Source organism: Trichosurus vulpecula, chromosome 3 (genome assembly GCF_011100635.1).
Source record: "Trichosurus vulpecula isolate mTriVul1 chromosome 3, mTriVul1.pri, whole genome shotgun sequence".
Lineage (NCBI taxonomy): Eukaryota > Metazoa > Chordata > Mammalia > Diprotodontia > Phalangeridae > Trichosurus > Trichosurus vulpecula.
In genome coordinates, this window is record NC_050575.1 from 309,427,493 (window position 1) to 309,455,395 (window position 27,903).

The 27,903-nt window shown below is 38.0% G+C and overlaps 1 protein-coding gene and 1 pseudogene across 1 annotated transcript in view; one reads left to right on the forward strand and one right to left on the reverse strand.

Annotated features, from left to right (window-relative positions):
- UNC5D (unc-5 netrin receptor D) overlaps positions 1 to 27,903 on the reverse strand; it is a 368,330-nt gene that overhangs the window by 303,423 nt on the left and 37,004 nt on the right. Inside the window, exon 3 of the mRNA XM_036750002.1 lies at positions 20,586 to 20,729. Within this exon, the coding sequence (XP_036605897.1) occupies positions 20,586 to 20,729 (144 nt within the window). The remainder of the gene's footprint in view (positions 1 to 20,585; positions 20,730 to 27,903) is intronic.
- On the forward strand, positions 25,843 to 25,943 carry LOC118845154 (annotated as a pseudogene).

Consider the following 27,903-nt stretch of genomic DNA (forward strand, 5'->3'; position numbering starts at 1 on the left):
CAAATTTATACTAGTATTAACTACGTAACATACAACATAACATTTGTAAGGAATCTATGGCAAATACACAGCTACAACAGGTTTTTTTAAAAAAATATTTTATTATTATTAACTAGGAAATACATTGTTAATCTGTAATGTGTGCCATTCTCTCGGGCCTCTGGGGGTCCTAGAAAATGGTAATAGAGTGAGATTACCTATTAGCTTTTTTATTTGTAACCAGGGAGAAGGGGAGGCATTCAATGACAAAAACAACAACAAAAATCTATAACCTATCCAACCAAACATACAATTAAAAAATACAATGCCCTCCAGTCCAAAAGAAATGTTCTGCACTGGTGTGGTGCCCGTCACTAGGGGCTCAAGGCACTCTACAAACAAGTTGCACCATTAGCCTTTGACGCATGGTGAGGTTAATTGGCTTGCCACCGGTCTCAGAGAATGTCAGTGCCAGCACCTGGAACAAAATCTGAGATTCCTGACTTCCAATCTCTGATTGCTAACCAGCAGAGTGTCTTGTTTTGGCAAAGACTACACACACACACACACATACACACACACACATACACACACACACACACACACACACACACACTCTCTCTCTCTCTCACTCTCTCTCTCTTTCTCTCTCTCTCTCTCTCTCTCTCTCTCTCTCTCTGTCTCCCTCTGTCTCTCTCTCTGTCTCTCTGTCTCTGTCTGTCTGTTTGTCTCTCTTTCAGGAGCCTTGTTGGCGTGACTACCATGTGATCATGTACTATATTACTTTTTAAAGGAGTTTTGGCCTTTTCTGCTATTGAGAGACCAGAAGAACATTTTGCTAATTTCATAGCACATTTACCATTCCAGCTGTTACTGAACTATATGGAATACTAAAGCCTAGGAAGTTTATTTACAATGCTTTCCCAAGTAAAATATGTTATTTTTTTCTCCCTACTCTGTCTGATGATGCATATTTTTGTTTGAATTGAGTATTTCAAATTACAAGCTGTGGATTTATTAATTTAAGTTTCTTCATTGTTTAATAATGTGAAATAACATTTGCTGGAAAGGAGCGGAGGTCTTAATTGTTACATTTTAAAATAAATTTTATAAATACATTAAACTTGATTTTAGAAGATCAAAAATTCAAAGTGGAGATGTTGTTCAAATATAGCAATGTATGTATTCTCCTTCTTTAGATTTTTTCTTCTCCATATTTCTTTCTCCTGCAGGTAAGCAATGTCCTCTTATGAAGTTATTCATTATGAAGTTGTTCATATAATGTAAGTGATCACCAAAGGACTGATATTACTAGCACACAGGTAGTGAGATCCATCTTCTCATTTTCTCCCCTATCCTTTGAATTCTAAAGAACAGCTTTCTGCTATTCAGGGATCCATAAATTGCCACAATACTTTAAACTTATGATTCAGTTCCTGGCTTGCAGTACAGGGGAAGGTCATACAGAGACTGATGTAATAATAGGTACTGTGAATGAGCACTGATATGAAATACTAAGCTTTTTTTTTTGTACACATTAGATGTGGAAATTCTTATCTGCTACTCCCCTGGGGGTATCTTACTCAAGTCAAAAAGCCATGCTCCAGACTACATTAATGGCTTATTTATCAGGAAGAGACAAACATGGATCTGCTGGAAAGCGATAGTTACTCTTACCCATGAGGTGTTAGAGAGTCAGCTAATGGGAAGTTATTTGTTTGAATTGACTGCTCCATCTCCCAAGGGAAATCTCATTCAACACCACTAACATGGTCACTCTGGATAATACTAAAGTACTATCAGTCCAACATAGGAAACCAGAGGTTAGAATTACCATCCACATATGTTCAGTTTGGAGTAAGGAAATGGAGCCTACTTGTAATTCGAGATTATTTCAAAACTTGATGTCTTACTTGGACTGAATAAGAAGCCATGGAAGAAAAAAAAGATTTCATCTGAATTATCATATGCCAACTTTCAAATTTACCATGCCTTACACAAAATTAAATACAAAGGGCCTGTCAAAAACTTCAGTAGGCCCTGAAACCATCTATTGTGATTCTAGACATAATAAAGTTTATCTAAATGCCTCATTAATCTCTCATTTATATAACACAAATTTTATAAAACATTAAAAAATAACATTTTTTGAAGGGGAGGGAAGAGGTACCAGACTTATAATTCCATTAGTATAGGAAACTTAACACTGAAAATTTGAAGAGCCACCCTTTTGAAACTTACAATCTTAGAAAGATGCCTGGGAACATCATGAAGATAAGTGACTTGTCCTTGGCCTCCATACCCTAAGGCTTGTCCTCTATTCCTCATATTAACTCTTTCGAATAATACCCAAGATAATTGGAAGTGGAACAATGAACGCTTAATGGCCACTTCCATAATGGACTGATAAGAGCTGCTTTTTTTGTTTAGAATATTAACACCTTTTTTTATTTTTTCTTTTTGTCTATTTCTCACTCCTGTTCTACCTGTATCTGATTTCCTTGAGCAGTTCTTCATAGTGAGGAAAAAGTTGGAATAAAAAGGCCCCTCAACAGCTGAGGACATGGTAAAGCACGGGAGTTCGACAAAATATAAATCACATAATCGATACATGGAGAAATCAGTAGTGGCTAATAAGTAGAAACTTTGGTGCCATGTCAGGTCAGAGCATGGGGCAGCAGAGATCTCTTTCTAAAGCTATTTGGTCTAGCTCTCATTTTCCTTTCATGCTACTATGTTAGAAAAGTCATTGTAGCACAAAAAAATCAATAAAAATTCAATTCAGAATAATAGTCCTTTGCTGCTCAGCAACACCAGGGAGTTATCAGCTCATTCAATGTTATAGGAGTTAATGCAATGATATAAAAATAATTTACTCATTCAAACCAAATCAGCCAATGAAAAATTGTAGTCATTTTTTATAGTCAAAGTTAGAGTCATTTGTTAAGACTATGGGGAGATCACACAAGCTCCCATGAGTTGTTGAAACACATTGGCATTGAAATCATCAGTTGAATTTGTCCACTTCATTTTGGCCTCACAGACCAACAAAATTATATTTCCCTTAATGAAAAGAGATTTGCAGATTAGCTATCTCAGATCATCTTAAAGTAATATATAGAGGCCTTCAAAATATAGAAGAGATACATTTCAACAAAGATGGTGTCAATATTTACAAGTTGTAATGAATTGCTGAGTGGCAACTAGGTGGTAAAGTAGGTTGTAACAACCATGTTACTTGCAGCTTCTGTGGCTGTGTAAGACCAATAACAACAGTACACAGGACGGCTGCTAGCACAGGTTCTTTGATCCGCTTTTCTAAGGAAAGCAACTTTAAGGGGTTTACAATCTTACTTTAATTAAATATACATATATAATTCACTTAGTTCAGGGGATATAGTCAGTACCCTGAACTTCAGAGAATACACAAACAGAAATTATAAGCAGAAATTATATAAACAGAGCAAGTAAACACAAATCAACAGACAGGCTTCTAACTTTCTGACCATAGCAATACATACCCAATTACCAGAGAGAGAAGCACCAACATCTGGATTTTCAAAGCCAGGGATAGGGAGCTCCTTAACTACCACCCAGAGTCTCCACACTGAACATTCTTCCAATGAGTGAGCCCCCAAAGCAAATGCTAACCTCAGAGTATATACATACTTCTTCAGGGTCAGCCCACAGAAGGCATCAAAACCATGTGACTCAAACTCATATGACTTAGGCTTTCTTGTGACTAAGCAGGTCATCAAAAACTCTTGATTCAATCAAAGACTTGATTCAAACAAAGGCAAGGCTCAGTCAAAGGTACTTGATTACCTTAGTGCTGGGAAGCACTCCAAAACAAAAAACAGTGCTTGACATTACATAGGTAGAGGGCCATGCCTGGAGTCAGAAAGACTCATAACTTCATGAATTCAAATCTGGCTTTAGATACTCACTAGCTGTGTGACCCTGGGCAAGTCACTTAACCCTTTTTGCCTCAGTTTCCCCATATGTCAAATGAGCTGGAGAAGGAAATGGCAAACCCCTCCAATATCTTTGCCAAGAAAACCCCAAATGGGGTCATGAAGATTTGGACACAATTGAAATGACTGAACAACAATGAATTGCTGAGATACAACAACCACCTTGAGACAACAGGGTATCATAGAAAGAGCTGGTTTTGGGATTACATGACCTAAGTTCAATTTCTAGCTCTGCTACTATATGTGTGACCTTAGGCACAACTTCTTGGCCCTTTTCCTTATTTTTAAAATGAAGGAGTTAGATTATATGATGTGGTTGCAGCAATATCCTGGGGCTGCAGCCCATGTATGCTAAGCCAGTTGTTCCTTAAAAGATACTGAAAAAATTCTTGACACATAATTGGCCCAGGGCTTGAACCACTGACATCATTTTCTGGTATCCTAAGTAAAAAAACAAAAGAAAACAAAACCAAAACCAAAACCTAGCACAAGAGGAAGCAGACACCCTCCCCCTTCTACCTCTCCCCCCTCCCCTCCCCGCCCCCTACTTCTGATGATAGCCAACAAAGAGGCAGAGAAGCTGCACCTCACCAATGATATATCCCTACCAAATCATCTTTCCAGTGCAAAGGCCAAATTAACTTCTTTTTGTTAATTTGTATAAGGGGTCTCCAATTATTTCATTCTGTTCCTATCCTGACCACCAGACTGGCCAGAGTCAGATTGGGTCTACAAGAAACGAATTCAAAATTCTCTTCTAGTTCTAAATATATAATCTTGAGCCTCTATAACTGGCCTTTTGAATGCTCTAAGAAGGTAGTCATCAGACCTTGCTGAAGCAAGATGTGCGTAAAAGTCTTACTTTTTCAGGCAGACCTTGTTCGGTTTGAAGGTCCTCTTCTCTCTTGGTCATAGGCATGCATAGAGATGGAGGGACAAGAACATCTGGCCCATGTCTATGGAGGCTCTACTGTATTGTGTCAGCTTTGACTTACAGTTCCATCTCAGTCTTTGGCTTTCAGATACTCCCAGGCTTTGCCCTGGATCTTTTGCTCATGGCAATAAGCACTCTCTCTCCTCAACTACTTGATGCCTACAAGTTGAGAGTGATAGTTAATTGTAAAGGAAAATTTCATACATAGAACCCCTAATTTCCCTATACTTTACAAATGTCTTCTTATTTCTAGGATTCCCTAATATCACTGACATCTCTTCCATAGCCACTGCCAGGCCATTAATTCAGTAGCAATGTTGGACTGAGAGTCATTGCATTCATGAAGGTAATAGCTAGGGTACCAGCAGCAACAGTGGTATGAAGGAACAGCATCAGGGATCCAAAATTCCTGAAGGGTTAAATACATTAATTTCTAGAAATACATGCTCAGAAAAAGGGAGGAAAAGTTGTCTCACACTATCTTGTATGTATTTATCGTTTTCTAGTCATGTTCAGTTGTGTCTGACTCTTTGTGACCCCATTTGGGATTTTCTTGGCAAGGATGCTGGAGTGGTTTGCTATTTCCTTCTCTAGCTCATTTTACAGATGAGGAAACTAAGGCAACTAGAGTTAAGTGATTTGCTAGGGGTCACACAGCTAGTAAGTGTCTGAGGATGGATTTGAACTCAGGTCTCCAGATCCAGCACCTTTCCACTATGCCACCTAGCTATTACCCCTCGCATATATTTAACACTTAACATATATATATATATATATATATATATATATATATATATATATATATATATATATCACTTTGCAAAACCTCAAAGTGTTATATAAATGTTGGCTATTATTTTTACTAAAATGTCTTCATCTTCAAATATCTGAAGCACTGTAATATGAAAATTAGATTAGCATTAATTCATGAGATTTTGAAAAGATGTTGAAAGGAAGACCTTGAGTCAAATGATTAATGGGTCAAGATTGTAGGGCGGTAGAGTTTTATTTTATATAAGGAAGGACATTCGGGAGATTTGAGCTGACTAAAAATGGAAAGGGATGCTTTCCTGTAACTGGAGGTCTTTAAATAGAGACTAGTTGATCGACTCACCTCCCTTTCAAGGCTATTTCAAGAGGCATTGGACTATTGGGTAGAGGGTTATTATAGATTACGCTCACAGTCCCTTTAATTTTAGTTTTTATTTCTATTTGTTAATTTAGTGTAATACACACATATACCCACATATGTATGTGTGTATCCATGTATGTATGTATATGAGTTCTTCACTAAGTCCTACTCTTATGTCTCTCTGGTGCACAGAGATAGTGCTGGATTCCCAGAGACTATCAATATAGCCCAAGCTTAGGGGGTTTTAGAATCCTAGAAAGGTTTTAAATACAGGCCCAGCAGTGCGATATAATCTAAGGACCTATGCAGCTTTATGTGGAGTAGCTCAGATCAAGGTAGTTAACCAGCAGGTGGCTAATTTTTCACCTCAGTAACTTCTGAAGCTATGTACTAAGGTGGGTGGTTGTGGTAGTAGGGGGAGAATTGCAATCTACGTCAATGGAAGAATCATCCACATAAGTGAAATTACATATCTTCTGAAGTAGTGAAGCATATGGAAATATTTTCCAGGTAATAAATTCTCCAAAAAGGTGCTTTTAAAAAATATTGAGTTTCCATATACCGAAGTACTCAAAATTTCAGCAAAACAACAGATCTCAAAAAAGACCATAACATGGCATGGCAATTTATTTGGGAAACTCTCATCCTCTTTTGCATAATTCATTCTATAAATTAAAAAACAAATCAAAAAACACGTAGTCTGCAACTTTACACTCTGATTCCATCCCTTTCCCTATTTGGTTGTCTACGTCTTCCCTCACCATCACCTATCCTCCAAAAGCAGATACTCTACTCCTTGGTGAAGTTCTATTGTTCTGGTCATTTTCTTACTAAGTTTTTGTTTTGTTCTTTTAGGCTTATGGTGCATAAATAATAAACTCATCACAAATGAAAGCATGGTCCATGCAAGAAGTATCAGACATTTCCCTTTTCAATGAGTGCTTATGTCATGTCTGAAATAAGTGACACAGCATGGCACAGTTGAATCAGTGTTAGGATATGAGCTGGGGACTCCTGCCTCTGATATTTACTAGCTATGTGACCAACCATGGGAAAGTTAGCCAATCTGTCTAAGCTTAAGATCCTCATCTATAATTGGGTTAACAAATATAGATATTACCAACTTCACACAGTGGTTTGGAGGGCTGAAGGAAAGAACACACACATATGAGCATGTATCTATATAAATGTATGTATGTATAAATACATGTATTTGCAAATTTTAAAGTGCTAAATACATACCTATTATGTGTAATATGGCATATGGCACCTAGCTATGTAACAACAATGTTGCTAGCAGCTGTTGTGGGGGTGAAAAACTGATAACACTAGCATACAGGAAGGCTGCTAGCACAGATTCTTTGATCTGCTTTTTTAAGGAAAGTAACTTAAAGGGGTTAACAATCTCAGTTTAACTAAACATACATATATCATTCAAATATTTAAGGAAAAAAGTCAGTACCCTGAACTTCAGAGCAAATACAAACAGAAATTACAAGCACATTATATAAACAGAGCAAACAGCACATCAACAGACAGGCCTCTATCTGTCTGACCAAAGAGTTACATAATTACCAGAGAGAAAGGCACCAACATCTGGGTTTTCAAAACCAGGGGTGCTCCTTAACAGTGGCTACCCAGAATCTCCTCTGGTCAAATCACACTATACTCTTCCAGTGAGTGAGAGCCCCAAAACAAAACACCAACAATATCAGATCTTATATACCCTGTTTAGGGCCCTGAGGCCTTCATGCCCACACTGGCTTAACTAGCAAAAGGGTGTGGGCCAGGGCCTCACACCTAGTTAGTGAGAGGGTGTGGGCCTGCCTCTAATCAGGTCTCCCTTTGTTGGCCCCACCTGAGGCCTATTCAATGGGCCTGAAATATCTTTCACTACAAGTGAAATCTATAAGATTGGCCTTAAGAGGTGGTACAAGGTATAGAGAACTAACTTGCATGCATTGAATATTTACTAGTTGTCTGACCTTGCAAAGTAACTTCTCCTTTCTCAGCCTCTGTTTCCTCATCTGTAAAATGGGGATAAAAGTAGCACCTGCCTCACAGAGTGGTTGTGATAATCAAATGATATAAAGGGAACAGCTAAGTGGTACATTGGAGTGACAGGCCTGGAGTCAGGAAGACTCATCTTTTTGAGTTCAAATCCGGCCTCAGACACCTACTGGCTGTGTGGGCAAGTCACTTAACCCTGTTTGTCTCAGTTTCCTCATGTGTAAAATGAGCCAGAGAAATGGCAAACTATTTCAGTATCTTTGCCAAAAAAAAAAATCCCAAATGGGGTCACAAAGAATCAGATATGACTAAAAACAAGTGAATGACAACAACAAATGTAAAAGGCTTTGCAAATCTTAAGCATGCTATACCAGCATGATGTAGTAGTAGCAAGAGCATAAGTCTCACAACCAGGATGCTAGAGTTTAAGTCTTGGCTTTCATAATTATTAGCTATGTAACCTTCATCGGGTTACTTTATTTGTCCAAGGATCAGTTTCCTCATCTATAAAATGGAAATGGTACCTATGATGCTCATCTCATTGAGTTCTTGTGAATAAATTACATTATAAACTTTAGAGTATAAGAACCATGTGAGCCTCATTATTATCCTGTTGCCATTTCTGAGGGTGAGCCAATAAAGACAAAGAAAGTAAAAGAGAACATTAAGATTTTTTTTTTATCATCTCAGGCTTTAGTTTTTGCCTGACCAGCTCTCTAATGTCATGACCACTGATCCATGGTGCTTCCTTGTCCTAGCATCTTCAACCAGGCAGTCCATAACTCACCATGGTTCATAATGTCCGTGAGCATGTGGAGGCCAAAAGAAGCTATCTGCAGAAGTGAACTATTTCAGGCTTCTGGGCTTCCCTTCCTATAACACAGAAAAGCTTCTGGATTAATAACAAGGCTATGATCGAGGCAAGATGGTCTTGAGTATCACTTTTTCACCACATTCCTGGCATTTTCACATGATTGTGGGGGGTAACAATACACTTAAATCAGTTATAAACAATGATAGAGATTTTAAGAAAATGTTAGCTTGGGGAAACCCTTTCCTTTTTCCTCCATACTGTGTGTGAAAAGCCCTCTATAGGTAATCAGAGCAAAAGAAACCTGCAAAACATTTTACAAAAAGAATGACCTAAAAATGACCTTAGGTTTTTAGTACTAGTTGTCTCATTAGGATTCAGGGCCACTCTTGAAGAGGGAAAGGGAAGGAAAAAAAAGAAGAGCTTAAAAAGGAAAAGCCAACACAGCAGCAAGAAGAAATAAAATGGATTTTTTTAAAGCAACACTTAGCTTTCCATTTCTCACCATCTCCTGGATCGCCTTCTAAGCCAGTGAGGCCAGTAGAACAATGTGGTAAGAAAAGGACTCTGTGAACATGTAAATTGACAAAGACCGCTGAAAATTCTGGCTTCTTTAATCGCTGACTCCTACACCATAAAGGGACCAAAAAGCTGTAAAAGACATATTTAAACCATGCTTCTATCAGATAGGTGCATATACGCAATTATATATACATACATATATAACACACATGTATATATAGGTATACATATATACAATGCATGTGTATATGCAAACACATACATGCATCTTTGTGTGTTTATTTGTGTGTGTGTAGCATAGCCACATGCCTAGTGAATCCTGCTTTTGTTTGAGTAGTTCCAATGATGACTAGCTCATTACCTCAGCCAAATCGGACCTTTCTTTGGCAGTTTTGGCTATTAGATAGTGATAGAAACCAACACTGAGTTGAAATTTCCCTTTGTGTTAGAAAGTGATGTTGAGTTTGAATTTCCCTATGCAATTGCCACATATTTGTCTTAGTTTTGTCCTTTATGACAAGAGAATATAAGCTCCTTGAGGGCAGGGACCATTTTCACATTGTGTTTGTGACCCTGTGTCAGAAGTAACAATGCCTTATACTTGAAAATGGAGACACTTTCCCCCAATCTACTCATCTCTGATGTTATGAAAGTAGGTTACCTTAGGACTGTTTGTAGAAAATTCTGGGAAGAAGAAGAAGGTGGGTCAAGAAGCCAAAAGTTCATAGTTCATCCTTCATCTTGACACCATAATGACTTTCCAGAGACCAGAACTTGTGTTGCTCTGCTTTACCTTATAAAGACTTGGAGGGCTGCTGCTCAGAGCTGCCATTATATCCACTATTTGAACATTAGGTGAGGTAGTTACCACACAGAGATCACTGTAGAGAGATGATTGGTGAGAGCCTTGTGCATTCCTCTTGCCTCTGGGGTTGTCAAGGATGCTACCTACCCTAGTGACTGAGCAACTCTTTGCCCTTCCCATGAGAGGGTGAAGAGACTAAACAGGAAAAGCCATTCCTGCTTCCACAGTCAGAAGCATATGGCATTGCTCACAGTCATTTCCTATGAATTGTGTCTGTCTGGTTGTCCTTTAACACCCCTGCCTTTTCTGAAGATGTTTACTCCTATACATGTATACTCATTTATGTATTGTTTCATGTTTGATATTATTCATGGCAATAGGGGTTTAGCAAATGAGCTCTGGGAAAAGAGAGAATACCTTCTTTCTCTAGTGCAAAGGCTGAGGAAGCAGCAAAGTACTAATTATCAATCAAGAAACATGTATTAAGTGCCTACTCTTTGTCCCAGACACTGTGCTAAGCTCTGGGGATACCAAAAAAAAAGGCAAAAGAAAGTAACTACCCTCAAGGAGCTTGCATTCTAATGGGAGAGACAAAACAAATATACATATATGTATATATACACATACATAGGATAAAAAGGAAATAATTAATCAATAAAGATTTATTAAGCACCTATTATGTGTCAGGCACTAATTGAAGAGACAACAAATCAACACACATATGTGAATAAGCTATATACATGATAAATAGGAAATAATTAACAGAGGAAAGGCATTAAAATTAAGAGGGACTGGAAAAGGTTTACTGTAGAAGATAGGGGTGAAATTCCAAACCGGATGGGGCTAATCTGCTATAATATTCCTTACCTGGCTGAGGGTGATAAACAGAAGTTTTATATAGAGAGGCATTCCCAGCTAAAGTGAATCTAAGAAAGACCTTTCCCCCCCTATTTTGTGAGCCTTCCAGGGACAAAAATGGGGAGAGTGATGTCTTTCTATAATCCTTTACTGCTACACATCTGAGTTTGTCTCCTATACCTACCTTACCTTTAAGCAGAAATTTACTGGTGAATAAATGTATCTATGGAGTGAGAGATTCCTTAGTTCCCTTACTTTGCACCTATATCCATGACAAGTATGACAGGTAGAGGCAATCTTCCTTGGAGACTTCTACTATTATTATTTTTTCGCAGATGGAAGTATTATTCTCCTATATGAACTGCCTTCTCCCCAATTCATATTACATTAATTTGTATTTCCAGCTGTTAGTTCAGGACCTGGCATATAACAGAGTGCCAGGGCTGGAGTCAGGAAGACTCATCTTTCTGAGCTCAAATCTGGCCTCAGATACTTACTAGCTATGTGACTTTGGGCAAGTCACTTAACCATAGATGCTCCAAACAATCAGACTCGACCGAAAAATGACTGAACAACAAATAAGTATTGACTGGAACCATTCATTTCAGAAATGAAAAAAACAACCCACAAAACCAAAATAATCCCTGCCTTCATGAAGGTTAACTTATATTAAAGAAAAAACAAGATGTACTTTTTTGGAGGAGACCACTTTCAACTGGAGATTTGGGTATCAGGACAGACTTCCTGTTGAAGTTGGCTGTAGAGCTGAGCTTTAAAGGAAATGAAGGGATTATATAAAGCAGAGATGAGGAGGGAGTACATTCCAGGCAAGGGTAATTGCTTGTGCAAAGGCCCAGAGGTGGGGCCAATTATATGTAAATACAGATATATCTTCTAAGGGGCAGGCCTCCAAATAATTTAAGGCAACTATCCTGTCTCCACTTTGCCTTTTCTTCTCCAGGCTGAAGACACCTAGTTTCTTCAAATGACCCTCATGTGGCATAATTTTCATCCTTAATATCCTAATCATCTTGGGCAAGTTTTGAAAATTTCATTCCTTACTATGGCTGATATAGACTTTAGGCCTTTATTATAACACATGGGACCTGACATCACAATGTGCATATTCACACACTATGATGAGCAGAATGCTCTAACATTAAATTATGCCAATTTCTCCCTCTTCACAACAGCATGGACTGAACAGTTGGGAGCTACATACTTGGTCTGTCCTTAGTCACAGAATTTCAGAGTCTGAACAAATCTCAGAAACTATTGATCGAATCCCCTTTTGCCCAAGAATCCTTTCTACAAAATTCCTGACTAGTGGTCATCCTGTCTGTATTTCTAGAAGATTTCTAGTGATAAGGAACTCACTACCTCCTGAAGTAGTCCAATAGGACAGTCTCTGACATTTCCCATTGTTTCAACCATTTGTCATCCGGTCTCTGTCCTTCATTTCAATTAAATTCAACTCAGTTCAACTTATTTCAACTCAACTCAAAAATATTTTTTTGAACATTGGCAGAACAGAACAGTGGTTCCCATTACGTTTTGCAACCTTCTCTTGTAGTAAAAGGAGTGTATCTATTTAGAAATATGAGGATCAATCTGCGTGGTTACTTCCCAAGTGAACAAAAGTTGTACAGAAGCACGCAGGTGGAATTTGTAGGCTAGTATGTGTTCCATGATATGTTAGTGTAAGGAACAATTTGTTCCACCCTCTTCTTGTCCTTTCCCTTACTAAGCTCCAGCTTGTAAGGAGCAGCTGGACAGGGCAGGGAGGACAATGATAACCCTGCCTTAGGCAACATATTTACTGGGACTTGTCCTTTTGATCTATGGCTTGACTGTGAAGCCAGATGCTAAGTCAGCCACATGACTCCACTATGAAGCATTACCTGCAAAATGTCCTTTCCAGAAGATGCACCCTGCATGCGGAAGGACATTGTGCAGATGGAGGTTCATAAAGGCAGCTCAATGGTAAAATTTCCTTTGTACTCCTCATTTGGCTGTCTTCTTCTTTAAGCTTTCAAGGGAGCTATAAACCTGTTTTCTTGGGAAGGGACAGGAAAATGTATTCTCTAGTGCTTTACTGTATTCTTACTTGCATGCTTTAATGAATTAGAATCCATTGGACTAGAGACAGACTACTTACCCAAAGAGACCCAGGACAACCCTGGTCCACCAAGAGCTTACCTCCAAGTGATAGAAGGTAGAACCCACATATCAGCACAGGAGTCCTCCCTTTAAAGGCCTCAGCCTGCCAGTTATGCACCCAGATCCCACCAGGAGCTCTGTTTCCCAGGGCCCATGGTCTTAGGTCCCTCTAATCTCTGTCTGCTGTAAAGATATGACTGTAAAAACCACCTCTTTGATAAGTAGGGAATCGATGATTACAATCCTTCAGATAAGACAGAGGACCACCAGGTCTCACAATATTCCCTACCACAGGCCCCTAAGGACCACTAAGTCTCATCATTTGCTCTGCTGCTGTATTCTCTAGCATCCTAGCATTGACATGTGCTATACAATTCAACCCTAAGGATTTATGGGCTCTGCCTTCCAACCTGCCCTAGGACTCTAAAGACCACAGGGATTTCCCATCCATCTTGCTACTGAACTCACCTTTTTGTGTTATTGCCCCCAAATAAAATGTGAGCCTTTAGAGAATAAAAACTGTCTCACTTTCATAATTGTATCCCTGGTGCTTAGCATAGTACTTATCACACAATAAGCACTTTAAAAAATGCTTTTCAATTCTATTTCATCCTACTCCATTTTAATGATATGAGTTAAAGGTTAAAGAATAAAATTAAAGAGTTTTTTCAGTTTCTACAATTGTAGATCACAGGACCTCAACAAGTTTTTTTTTGATCTGCAAAACTTGTTAATTTCTGCCCCCTTCCTGTTCCCCCAACACCACACACACACACACACACACACACACACACACACACACTCCAAAACACAAATCTTCCATAGACTATCTAATAAAAAAGAGACCTTATTCTGGTTCTTTTATTATCCATCTACCGGTCAACAAGAATTTTTTTTCTTTTCTTTCTCTCTTTTTTTAGTTTTAAGACTTGGTCTCCATGTCTTGACCAGGTTGGAGGTGTAGCTGCCCCATACAGGCCTGATGCCATTGCTGATCAGCATGGAGGTTTTCACCTGCTCTTTTACCAACCTGGACAGATTTGTCGCATTTTAGGCACCCTAGTGGCATCTGGTTCTCTGGGGCTCACCATATTTGTACCACACCTAGTGTGAATACCTGGTTGGCTTTATCCTACTATAGTTCCAAACTCCTGAACTCAAGTGAACCACTAGCCTCAGTCTCCCCAGAAATAGGGATTACATTCATGTACCAACCTGCTCAGACGCAATAATAATTTCCTTAAGTGTGTACTATATGTATGTACCATGCTAAATGCTGGGACATAAACAGAGGTTAAAAAAGTTTCAGCCTTCGAAGAACTCACATTCTACTGAGAGAGGTAACATTTAAATAACTAGGCATATATAAAATGGGCAGAGTATTAGGCTTGAAGTCAGGAAGACTCATCTTCCCAAGTTCAGATTTGGCCTCAGACACAGCTCTGTGACCGTGGGCAAGTCACTTAATCCTGTTGGCCTCAGTTTATTCATTTGCAAAATGAGCTGGAGAAGGAAATGGCAAACTATTCCAGTATCTTTATCGAGAAAACCCCAAGTATGGTCACAAAGAGATAGACATGACTGAAATGACTTAACAATATATATGTATATATTTATATAACAATAATTATATGAAATATATTTACAACAAATATATGAAATAGACACAGAATAAATGGAAGGCAAGGCACTGAAGTTGGACTATAGGGTAAAGGCCTCTTACAAAAGTGAGATCTGAGCTGAGTTTTGAAGGAAGCTGAGAGCTGTCAAAGGGAGGAGGGAGAGCACTCCAGGCATGGGGGACAGCCTGTGGAAATGCACAGAGAGGAGATGGAGATGGAAAGTCATGTAGGAGGAACATCAAGTAGTTTAGTTTTGCTGGATTGTTGAGTATATGGAGTATAAGAAGACTGAAAATGCAGGAAGGGCACAGATTATGGAAAGCTTTTTAAATACCAGTGGACTTTTTATTTGATTCCTGAGATAATAGGGAGCTACTGGACTTTACTCAGTTGGTGGGGGAAAAAAAAGAGGTTATAGCTGTGCTTTAGGAAAATCATTTAGGCAGCTGAGTGAAGGGTGGATTATAACAGAGAGAGACTTAAGGCAAACAGACTAATTATAAGACTATTTCAATAATCCAATAGACAATATAAGGCTATTCACTAGTTCTATAGAGAGATGATAAGACCCTGAATTAGTTAGGGTACCATATATGAGAGATGTTCTGAGACTATCTGATTAATACTCATTCTCATAGTATGACTGGCCCACTTCCTTTCTATACATATAAGTCTTTGATAATATCTATTAAGCCTCTTTCTGTACACCAAGTCATCTTTGCTTACATATGGCAGCCTGCATACACCCACCATACATCTTTACATTTAAGTTGCGTTTATTTATAATTTTACTTTGTCTGAGAATGTGGTCTTCCATGATTCATAGCCATAAAACCATAAAAACCACAAAACATATTCTCACTGAAAGAATATTGATGTTAGGTTTTATTCCCCCCAACAGTTGGCAATCTGGGATCATTGAAAACACTGTTCTATTTTCCAAATACAATCATGCCCAATCTCTTCTTCTTACTTGCTTCCAGCATCACATACCATCAGGTATTTTTGTTGCTGGCTGATGAAGGTAGGGAAGGAATTTCACAAACCAAAATGAGACTTGAACTGTATCTTTTCCCCCCTTTCCTCTGGTTTTTAGCATAATTTCACGGGTTATTTTAGGGCTGTCTGAAGCATGCAGCATATTTGAATTCCATAAAGTGAGACTCTTTCATGCTTCTACTCAGGATTTATCACATTTCAGGGGCTTTTTACAAAACTGTTTTCCTTCCACGTGCTATGTTACAGGTAGAGAATGTCAGCTGTGTGACTATGTTCCTTAGTTTCCCCATAATGGATGAGCAGAAAAAAGACTAGTGTCCACACAGAGTAGAACCACCTAAGGGTTAATGGAACAGACTCAATATTTTGCAGGCAGCTGAAGAAGCATCCAAGGGAGAATGTGAGGAGGGAAAGCTTGGGCAAAGTGGCCAAATGTTCACACACAGAAATAAACAACCACGAATAATTGAATATTTCAACTCTTGACAACCGTCCAGCAGCAGAAGTAACAGATGCAGCAGTGTGCTTGTCTAACTTTGGCTTGATTGAACCAAACAGACTTGTGAGGTCCTGTGGGAGTAATTCCCTGCAGAGTGGTTTGTGCCAACTTTGTGAGGGTTTTTTTAGACTAATTCAATTTATTTATTTATTTATTTATTTCTACCTTAAAACAAATACATAACCCACTCACATTTTTTTTTGCACTGTTGTCTCCAGTATTGTATTTCCCAGCTCCTGGCAGTTGGCCAAAGAGTCAACGTTTCCCTGATGCGATGTGTAACTATGATAGCGTAATGAAAACTCAAGGTGACAGAACACTTTGGCTCGTAAGGTAAAACCTCTATTGGCTGCTGGTCACTCAGGTGGTGATTGGTGCGTGACTGCATAATAGATGTGCTATCACTTTACCATGAGAGGAGCAGTAATTTACACAGAGATTACTTAGGGAAACAGCCATTATTTTTCTGATGGTAAAACAAAATAAAATAGGATCAGTGGATGGAATTTGTAGAGTTAAATATAGTCAATTTAAAGAAGAACTTCCTACCAATTAGAGCCAATTAGAGTTAAGTATAGACTCCCTTGGGAGGTTTTCTTTAACTGGAGTTCTTCAAGCAAAGGTGGGATGCATCTTTTGGGATATTGTAGAGGGGATTCTTTAAGGCACAACTGAGCCTGAATAGTCATTGAAGTCCATTTCAACCTTGCTATATGATTCTGTAACTTTCCGCTGTGTTGTGTTTCTTATATTCTCATTTTCCTTTAATGTGACGATGATGATGGTAGTACTTCCTTAATGCTTTCAGGTTTGTAAAGTTCTTCACAAATATTCTCATAACAACCCATGGACCATTTTACAAATGGTCAAACTGAGGCAAACAGAGGTTAAGTGACTTGCTCAGGGTCCCACAGCCTGCAAATGTCTAAGGCTAGATTTGAATGGAGGTCTTCATGACTTCAGGTCTGATACTTTATGCACTATTCCAACCAGCTGCCGGAATAAGAAAAATGAAGACTAACTTAGCTTGGTTTAAAAACAAATGTCTTAAATAAGGAGTCAAAAGATTAGAATTCCAATTATGACTTTGCTCTAATTAGCTGTGTGAACTTGGGTAAGTCATTTAACTCTCAATTTTTAAGTTCTGTTATTTTAAAATATAGTTCCACTGAGGCATCAACTAAGCTTCTATTACTCCAAGGAGAGCTATGATAGCTAAAAATGACTGGCCTTTCGGAAAATGGGCTTTTTTCTTGTAATGTTATGGCTGAGAATAAGCCCTCATATTTTTCTAGAGAAGTCTTTTAGGAAAGAGCTATATAAGGTGCCTCAAACGTCTTAGTGAAGTTTTGAGCTATTAAAGTTCAAATCTCTACTGAGACTTTTGGGATACCTTATATAAAGGCACAGAATTGCAGGTGAAAATACCACACTCTTAGACAACCTATGTTAGCATCCAACCTTTGCTCAAAGCCTGTTAACTGTCAACCTGGGCAAACCACTTCATTTCTCTGGGCCTCTTTTGCCTCATCTGTAAAATTAATGGACTAAAGGATCTCTAAGGTCCCTTCTTCCTCTAAATCTTATTATACTTGTCTTACAAAGTCATAATAAGCAACATTATATTCATTGGTTTGAACAGATCCAAAGGACCCAGGTGAGCCTTTCGATTACTAGATGAACAGCAAAGAAATAGAGTGGATTTTCTAGGTCAGGGCAAATGAACATCATTACCAAATTTTAATACCAGAAAATATTGAGCCAGAAATTACCGAAAAAAGCACCTTAATGATTATTTAATCTAACTCCTTCTTGGTAGAGATGAAAAAAAAATCGAGACCAAGAAGGGTTATGCACCTTAACCATAAAGGTAATAAAAAACAGAATCAGGGCCATTTTTTCTAACTCCATCAGATTAGAGCTAGGTAAATTCAGGCCCAAAGAGGTTAACATTCCTCTTATTTTTAGATAATAAAACTTTATTTCGGTAAGTACTGAGAAACTTAAAAAATGACTACAGGGAGGAAGCATCACATGTATATCAAATGAATAGTACAATTAATTAGGTGGTTCTAACCACCCATCCCCTACCTCTAACTCCTCCCCACTGCCACAGTGCCCTACCTACTATGATATCTGGGTCCCATCATCCGATATTAGACAGTAAGAGTAAAAGGCATATTTTAAGAGGAAAATTTCACTTCTTGAGAAATGTAAATGTCTCTTCAAACAGCAACTCAGTTCTCCTCATAATCCCTGTACTATTGACATATGCTAGGAACAGTCTCCATGAGTTCTCAAATAAATCCCTCTTGCCCTATATTTTTTATGGCACTCTCACAAGAAGTCATTTGAATAAGACTGCAATAACTGACACTGTCCTTGGTGTCTCGATTACTTACTAGAAAGCTTCTATGCATTTTATTGTGACTTCCCCTAGAGAGAAACCACTTACAGAGAGAAATGAGCGGTTTTCTTTTGTTTTATTTTTAAAGAAGAGAAAATACTCTGTGTCATCACAACCAGGAAAGCAGGGCAATTTTTCTGTGAAACATAAAGGCATCAGCTGTTGTTAAAAACCTTGATGTAGACACCAATATCTCCACCCCAATCTGAGGTTGCCCGGTGGTCATACTATATAAACCATACCAGTCCAGGATTTTGGAGCTGTGTTTGGAAGATTCCCTTTCTATTTTAAATCTATTGGGTTGTCAGGAGGGAGAACAAGAAAGCCAGGCAAGATTCATATAGAGGAAGACTATGGCTCTGGGGATTCGGACTACCTGGGCAGCTTTTCCTCAGAGTTTTTGTTTGGGATTCTCTGATTATCATGATTGTCCCTAGGAAGAGTCTTAGGCAGTGGGCTGTACCATAAACTGTGTGAGATATTAGGTATAGCATACAGCTAAGGATTGTTCAGTAATGATTTGTATCAGGTCTGCTATGGCTATGTTCTTCACAATACTGTCTGAGCTTTTCCTTAGTCTTTTATGTGGGCCTGTGTCACAGGTCATAGGATCCTGAAATAGAACATCATGAAGAAATCTTGAGCAACCTGGGAAGGTTTTTCTATTTCCTTGTTTTTTCTTAGACCAAGCTAATGCACATTTAAAACCAACTTCTATGTTTTAACATTCATAGAGGATATTTAACAGTGGGACACAAAGATTTCTTAGTGTCTTCTTATTTTTGCAGATTTTCATAGGCATTACAGGGGAACAAACAACAACATTGCTTGTGCTTTCCCATAAATGACTCCTAACTGCTGCCTTTGGGTGCAATACACAGCAACCCATTCTGAAAGATTTTTCTCTTGCATGAATAGTTGTTACCTGGCATTGCTGTGACACCTGGGTGTTCACAATCCAAACAGAAACTCTTAGCTAAATAGACTTGCTGAATACTCTCCAGAGGAAATTATGAAACAGTTAAGAAGGAATTTAAGAGAAGTAAGTGAATTTAATAAAGATACAGGCAAGTCGATCTGTGTCTCATTGTCAGCATTTTATAACCCTGAAAAAAGGCATCTAGAATCACCAAAAAGCCTGCTTTTACTCTTGAAATATGGTAAAATATTTCATAACTTCAAGGATATTTGATGTTTCTGATGTAGGCCACTCTCTCCATCAATGCAGATCACAGCCAATCTATGAACTGGTAGGTGGTCTTTCAGAATTGCCATGGCTGAAAAACTCACCACTCTATGGCTAAGCTGGGGATAAACCCCTTTGAACATAGAGAGGATGATCCTAGAATGGCAGGAAAACTATTTGTTGCCAGGTCTATATTGGAAACTTTTTCAGCTTTTTAGGACCTACAGAACTTGTGACCTTTTAGCAGAACCCTTGAAAGGCTAGGGCTACCTCTAATTCTCCGTGAGGCATCAGAGGAGGACGGTAGCAAAAAAGCACACAGATACAAAAAAGATCTGAAAATGCATCAAAGTAGGGAATTCCCTGTGTGAGAACTCCCTCCAACACAGAATAAAACCATTTATAACTTAGTAGACAATTCCTAGGAAGTATCTTGAGAAATACAGAGGTTAAATGAGTTGACCTGGGTCATACCGCTAGTGATCATCAGAGGTAAGATTTTAATCCAGGTCTTCTTGACCATAAGCCTGGTACAAAGATAATCATAGAATTTGAAATTTGGAAGGGAACTCAGCAGGCATCTTGTTCAATCCCTACATGTAAAGAATTCCCATAACATTGACTCTGTGCACAAAATATTCCTTTGAGAGTAGGGGAGACAAAAAGACAAATGACAAATCTACTTACAGGCTATGCGGACTGATGCCTTTCGGCTCTTAGAGGTTCCTAGATGACTCCATGCTACACACTGACACCAATAGTCTTCAGGTCCATGAAAATCCTCCACTTGCTGCCTGGTGACATTGATGAACACTTCTCGGACCTTCAGACCTGACGGAGGAAGATAGAGGGAATCGTCTGATATGGATATCTTACTCCAGCAGAAACTTAAGGTGAGCCAACCCATTTCTTTTTTAATTAAACAATTCTGTTTTTAATCAAAGCAAAGCTTTAATTACTTTGACAATAATATATTACTGCTAATTAAATTCTAACAGCTGAGTAGGCCAGAACATACACACACACACATATAAAGAATTATCAACCAATGGGGACTTTGGTAAGGTTTCAAAGGTGTCTCGGAAACTTGACTTTGTCTGTGGGCACATTTATACACATATTCCCAAAATGCTGTGACAAACATAACATTTGAGGTTACCTCCATATATGGATACAGTGCCAGTATCTAAGCAGCCACTGTAAGATTTTGGTCCCAGAAGTTCATAGGATCAAAACTTTAGAATAAGGAACTTTAAAATCTACCTAACCCCTTTAAATGATGGGTAACTAAAGGTTAACTGATCTGCTCAGGGTCACACCGATATTCAGTGTCAGAGCCAATATTCAAATCCAAAGTCACTGACTCCAAATGAATTCAGTGTTAGATCAACCCAGAAGAAACATATACCATAATCCTACAGCATCAGATCTCTGAAGAGACCTTGAATCTTTAGTTAGTATGGTCTAATGGCAAAAACACAGGACTTGGAGTTAAGAGATGCAAGATCAAGTTCCAACTCTGATACTTATTAGCTTCATGACTTTGGAAAAGTTATTTTATCTCTCTGAGTCTCAGTTTCCCTATCTGTAGAATGGGGATAATAATCCTTGCTTTACCTATTTGACATGGCTACTGTGGAGGAAAAAAAAGTGCTTTGTAAGTTTTGAGTCACTATACAAATGTGAACTATTATTAATCATTTAAACAACTATCTAACACAAAATATATACATATGCATGTATATATATATATATATATATATATATATACGATTTAGATTTAACAAGCATTTATTAAGCACCTCTTATTGTGATGCCATCTACCAGTTCATAGATTGGCTGTGATTTGCATTGATGAAGAGAGCGGCCTATGTCAGAAACATCAAAGATCCTTGAAGTTATGAAATATTTTGCCATATTTCAAGAGTAAAAGCAGGCTTTTTGGTGATTCTAGATGCCTTCTTTTCAGGGTCCTAAACTGCTAACAATGAGACACAGATTGACTTGCCTGTACCCTTATTAGATTCACTTACTTCTCTTGCAAATGTTATATCCCAAAGCGTTTCTGTTATAATAGAGGAGAGAAAACTATAACACACATAAAAGATCTGGGGATCAATTATGTACTAGATTGTATAGCACTGAGTCAAAAAAGGATTCCTGAGATGCTAGATAAATACAATACATTAATGTAAGCTGAATTAATCTAGGAACACTTTTTGGATAAGCTAGGACTTAAATTCATCCTTGAATGGCAGGGAAGATTTCAATAGGTTTTATACACACACAGACATATATATATATATATATATATATATATATATATACATATTCATATATAATTTATATATACACGTATGTATATGTATATATGAAAGGAAACTGATAATGAAGATAAAAGAATCTTTGCACAATTATCTCTGGTTAAAGTCTGATGACTAACACATATGGGGAATTAACATGTAAGACTATATCTACCATTAATAGACAAGTGGACAAAGACAGTTTATAAAAGGAGATATGCAAGCAATTGACAATTATATTAGATTCTTCCAAAACAACACCCCATTTAAGAACTTGGAATGTTTCCGCTAGCTGCTCTCCATTCCTGGAACATATTCTCTTCTTATCTCCACCTCCTACCTTCCTTAATTTCATTCAGGTCTTATATAAAGTTCCACCTTCTGCCTTTTCCAGTCCTTGTTCTTAGTGACCTTCCTCAGATACAATCCCCAATTTACTCTCACATTCAGTTTTGGATACTACTTGTATTTGTGTACAGTTCTGACTACATTTCAGGGAAGACACTGATAAGCTTGAGAGCATACAAAGGAGACAAACTAGATAGAAAAAAATCTTTAAGATCTTGTCAAACAAGGATTGAAGGGAATGTGAATGTTTATTTAGCCTGAAGAAGAAAAGCATTTTCCGATAGTATTTGAGCTAAGGGGTTGGAGGGTGAAGATTAGAATTGTTCTTTATCACCCCAGAAGGAAGAATGAGCAGCCATGGATAGACAATTCAAAGAGGCAAATTTAAGCTTGAAGTAAGGAAGAAGTGCCTAATAATTATAGCTATTCTAAAGTGGAATATTGGCTACCTCAGCAAGTTATGGTTCCTTCTATTGGATAGGTTATGGGTCTTCAAGTAAAGTATAGATAATGACTTATAAAGTATGCTATAGCAGAGATTCAGGTACAGATTAGGAAAGAAAAAAAGCCTCAAGGCCCCTGCTGATACTGAGACTCTGATCCAATGTTAAATATCATATATTGAATCCTACAGCATGTTCATTTGTGCTTTATAGACTGAACCTTGTCATATATAGAACCAAGACCATTTGGGATTCCAGAGTCTTTATTGAGTCTGCAGGCAAAATTGGCAATGCATTTCAAGGTAATGTTGATACTACATCAGAAAATATAATATTTGACCTGGGTCTTGAGGGGAGATTAGTATTTTAATTAGTGGAAATCATGGTAGGTAATTCTAGGCAGAGGGGATGGTTTGAGGGAAAGACACAAACCTTTGGAAAGCTTAGAAGATACAAAGGGAATGGCAAGTAGCCTGGTATGGTTTGAATATAGACTATGTAGAGTAGAAAAATGGAAGTTGTTAGGGTACCAAAAATAGGTGTCTACATTGTCCCATAATTTACTATAGAAAAAGAGACTAGGCATGAAAAAATTATGGGAAAACCATGCAAAAATGTAAAACACACAGCACAAAAAATGTCTTGACTCATTTTCTTGCAAAGAATGGGAATTTGGGAATTCAGTAGGGACAAAGCCCAGAATCATTTCCACTTTTATTGAATTGTTGAGTTTCCCTGAGTATCGAAGACTTTGACTAGGAGCAGCAAGAAAGCAACTATCTGTAGTTGCCTATAGTTGGAATAGGATCAGAAGGGTTATCCCCTCAAAATGAGAAACTTTGGTGGCAACAAAATAAGGCTTTTCTCAGAAAAAAAATCTTTGGTCTCCACCTATGAAAAAGGGGATAGAAGCATAAAAAGTTAGCTGTTGGCATTCCAAATAAATTTTAAGTTCTGGCAGTAAGTGTGTAAAGCTATGCAACTTGACAGTACAGAAAATGAAAAGAGAAAGAATTAATCGAGAGGATTTCAAATAAGATTCACCATATCCTTGCAACTGATCCATTATAAATATACTAAGTATTAACTCTGTGATGTATGCAAAAGAAGAAGGCATGATCCCTGATCTGCAGGAACTTACAATTTGGTTTAAGGATACATGACTTTCTCATATGAAGCAATAAGATATAAGGTATCACATAAGGAATAAAAATTCCATGGTACAGATAATAAATGCATCTGTTCAGAAGAGAAAAAAAACAGCATTGTAAGAAAAAACACAGAATTGGGAATTTATATTCTAATGGGAGACAACATGTATACGTATAAGAATATATAAAATATATACAAAATGCATTACAGATAGTGTTGGGAGTAAGGGCATTAACAGCCCGGAAGGCTGGAAAAAGCTTTATGTGGAAGAGGGCCTTGAACTGAGTCCTTAAGGAAACTAGGAAATCCAAGAGGCAGAAGGGAAGACTAAACACCCCAGATCTTTTTCATGTGAATTTGAAGCTAGCAGAATATCCCCTTCTCTGTACTTAGGCTGCTGATATTTTCAACTTAGGTAAAGGACTTCACAATAATTCCATTTAAATTTAATTTTGTTTTAGTTGAAACATTGTTCTCGTCTATCAGGATCTTTTTGAATTGAAATTATTATCATTATTATCATCATCAACCATAGCTATCATTTATATAGTGCCTACTGTGCGCCAGGCACTGTGCTAAGCACTTTACAAATATGTATTTTTAATACTTACAAAAATCCTTGTAAGGGAGAGAGGTGCTATTATCATCCCTATTTAATAGTTGAGGAAACTGAGGCAAACAGAGGTTGAGCGGCCCAAGAGTAATAATCTTAGTAACATCTAGTATTACCATGGTGCCTACTATATGCCATACACTATGCTAAACACTTTATAAATATTATTTGCAATTGATCTTCACAACAATACTGGGAGGTACGTGTTGTCATTATTCCCATTTTACATTTGAGGAAACTGATGTAGAGGTTACAAGATTTATTCAGAATCACCTAACTAGTCTCTGAGACAAGATTTGAACTCAAGTCTTCCTGACAACAATCCCAGCATTCTATCCACTGTGCCAACTAGCTGCCTTCTGTCATGTAGTATAATAGCTACTTTCCTCAGATGTCAGGCATCAATATAATTTCAGCATGCCTTCTGCGTCTTCGTACAAGTCATTCTTTAAAAAAAAATGTTGATGAGAATGAGGCAAAGGACAGTTATTAGTAACAACACTACACTGTTGACTACTCATGGGGTGTAATTAGTGAAGCCATTCAGGATCTACTTCATTAGACTATCACAAACCTGCCTTTCCAACTTGTCCATGAGGATATTGTGAAGCACTGTACCTTGTTCTTTGTGGAAATCTCAGGACTCTGTTTTTGCAGCTCTACTCATCTATTAGCCCTTTCAGAACAGGAAATGAGGTTAGGCTAGTTTGACTTGTTCTTGAACCCATGCTGGCAAGTAAGAATCAGCAATGCCCTTTCTAACTATGACTTTAATAATGCATTTCAGAATGTTTCAAGGAATCAAAGTCAAGCTCACCAGCCTCAAGTTTGAAGAAACTTAACCTTTTTGAAAATTGGGTTAACATTTTGTTTCTCTCCACATGAGCAACACCTCTTTTATTCTCAATCTTTTTTTTCAAAGATCACTCATCATAGCTCAGCAATGACATCTACAAGTGGTTAGGACCCTGTTATGTATTTCTTCTTGCCCTGGACACTCATCAACATGTGCTCTCTTGCTATTTCCTCCCTCTCTTTCAGAAATTTATCCCAGCTTCATCGTTTATGAAATAAGGGGACCGGTTCTGGCTCTGGTGGCATACATAGTACAATAGGAATGATGCAGAAATCACCATTGCCCATGCACAAGAATGACACACTGATTTGTGAAGCGCCCTTTATTTTTATAATACAATAGAGGGAATAGTCATAAGCAAAATGGACTCTTTTCTGTCCCAAACTGATCCTTTGTTTTTTTTTGTTCAGTTGTTTCAGTTGTGTTCAACTCTTTATGACATCCTTCTCCTACCCCCCTTTTTTGGGCAAAGATACTGGAGTGGTTTGCCATTTCCTTCTCCAGCTCATTTTACAGATTAGGAACTGAGGCAAACAGGGTTACTTTTGTAAAGAGTCACACAGCTAGTAAGTGTCTGAGGTCAGATATGAACTCAGGAAGTTGAGTCTTCCTGACTCCAGGCCCGGCACTCTATCCACTGTACTGCCTAGTTGTCCCAAATTAATCCTTTAGGGGAGACTAAAAGTGTTGAGGGGGGGAGACTAGAATCTAAGGGAGGTTCTTACAGTGCTTCTTAGAGAATGGCTGAACAAATTACAGTATATGAATATAATGAGATTACACCATGACATAAAAAAGTATAAAAGGCATTATTTCAGAGAATCCTGAGAGGTATGGACAGATGCAGAGGGAAGTAAGCAGAACAGGATAATGATTGGAAGACTATAAAGAAAAACACTGTTGAAAGACTTAAGAACTCTGATCCTTGCAATGACCAATCGCATCTCCAGAGAAGCCATGATGAAACATATTACCCACCTCCTGAGAGAGAAGACATGGGCGCAATATACAGAGCTATACATTTTTTGGACATGGCCACTGTGTTGATGAGTTTTATTTAACTATGCTGAATTGTTAAAAGGTTATTTTTCACACTCCCCTCCCCCTTCTCTTTTTGTTAGTTAATATTGGGGCAGGGACATAGTAATAGTAATCCAAGAAGGAAAAAAAAATTCGGGGGGTGCTTCGAGACATTTTTTTTAATGCTAGACAAAAACAGAAGACTGAAGGAAGCTCAGAAGAAAACATGACCAAGCATGAATATTTTTAAATTAACAAATATGTAGAATTTGTTTTACACACACACACACACACACACACACACACACGCACGCACACACACACACACATTAAACAAATGGTATGAAATGAAGATTCGCCATTGCGTATAAAGTTCTCTTTTTGTTTTGCTATGTTTATGGAAATATTTTTTGTGGGTGTTTAAATTCAAAATAATTTTAATATGAGGAGAGGGGAATAGACAAGCTAAAAGCCTACACAATTCCAGGATTGTCTGATTCTTTGAGGACATGGGTGAATGTTTGCTCTGCGTCTTTCAAGAGGTAAGATTTGGATTCATAAAGGGAAGAAGAGAGAATATACACAGTAGAAGAAACAATATGAAGAAAGAGTGGTAGGAACAAGAATGATTATTAGGACAGGTAGAAAGTCTGCTGGACTAGATTAATACTGGGAGATTGAATTGAATGGGGAAAGATGTGACAACTGAATTTTAAATCATACGTCTGAAACTTACTTAGTGGCGTGACAATATCAAGTGACCTAACTTCTTCATTTTTACTTTCCTCATCCATAAAACAGAAGAAGATAAAAATTAAGTACTTACTTTGTGCTAAGTATTTTGTTAAGTGCTGGGTATACAAATAGAAAAATCAGGAAGTCTATATTTAAGGAACTTACACTCTAACTGAAGACAACACATAAAAGAAATTTCAGTTGCAGGGCAGATGTTAACATCCTGGGGTCCTTAGCTTCTGTCTAAAGGTCAACTGACTATGCCATGTGAGCAATCAAACAGACCAAATAGGTTCTGGGCACCCCAAATAGGGTAGGAGATGAAGGAAGGAGCCGAGGAGGGAGGGTGACCCATTGGTAGCATGTCTTCCAATCAGAGGTAGTCCCAGATGGGTTCCAAGACAGCAGAGGGTTAGGTGGAAAGAATAGGGGAGACAGCAAAGAAGCAATGGTGCTGCTGGTGTTGACATAGAATTCCTACCTCACAGGCTTGTTATCAGGTTTAAATAGAATAATGTATATAAAACATTTTGCA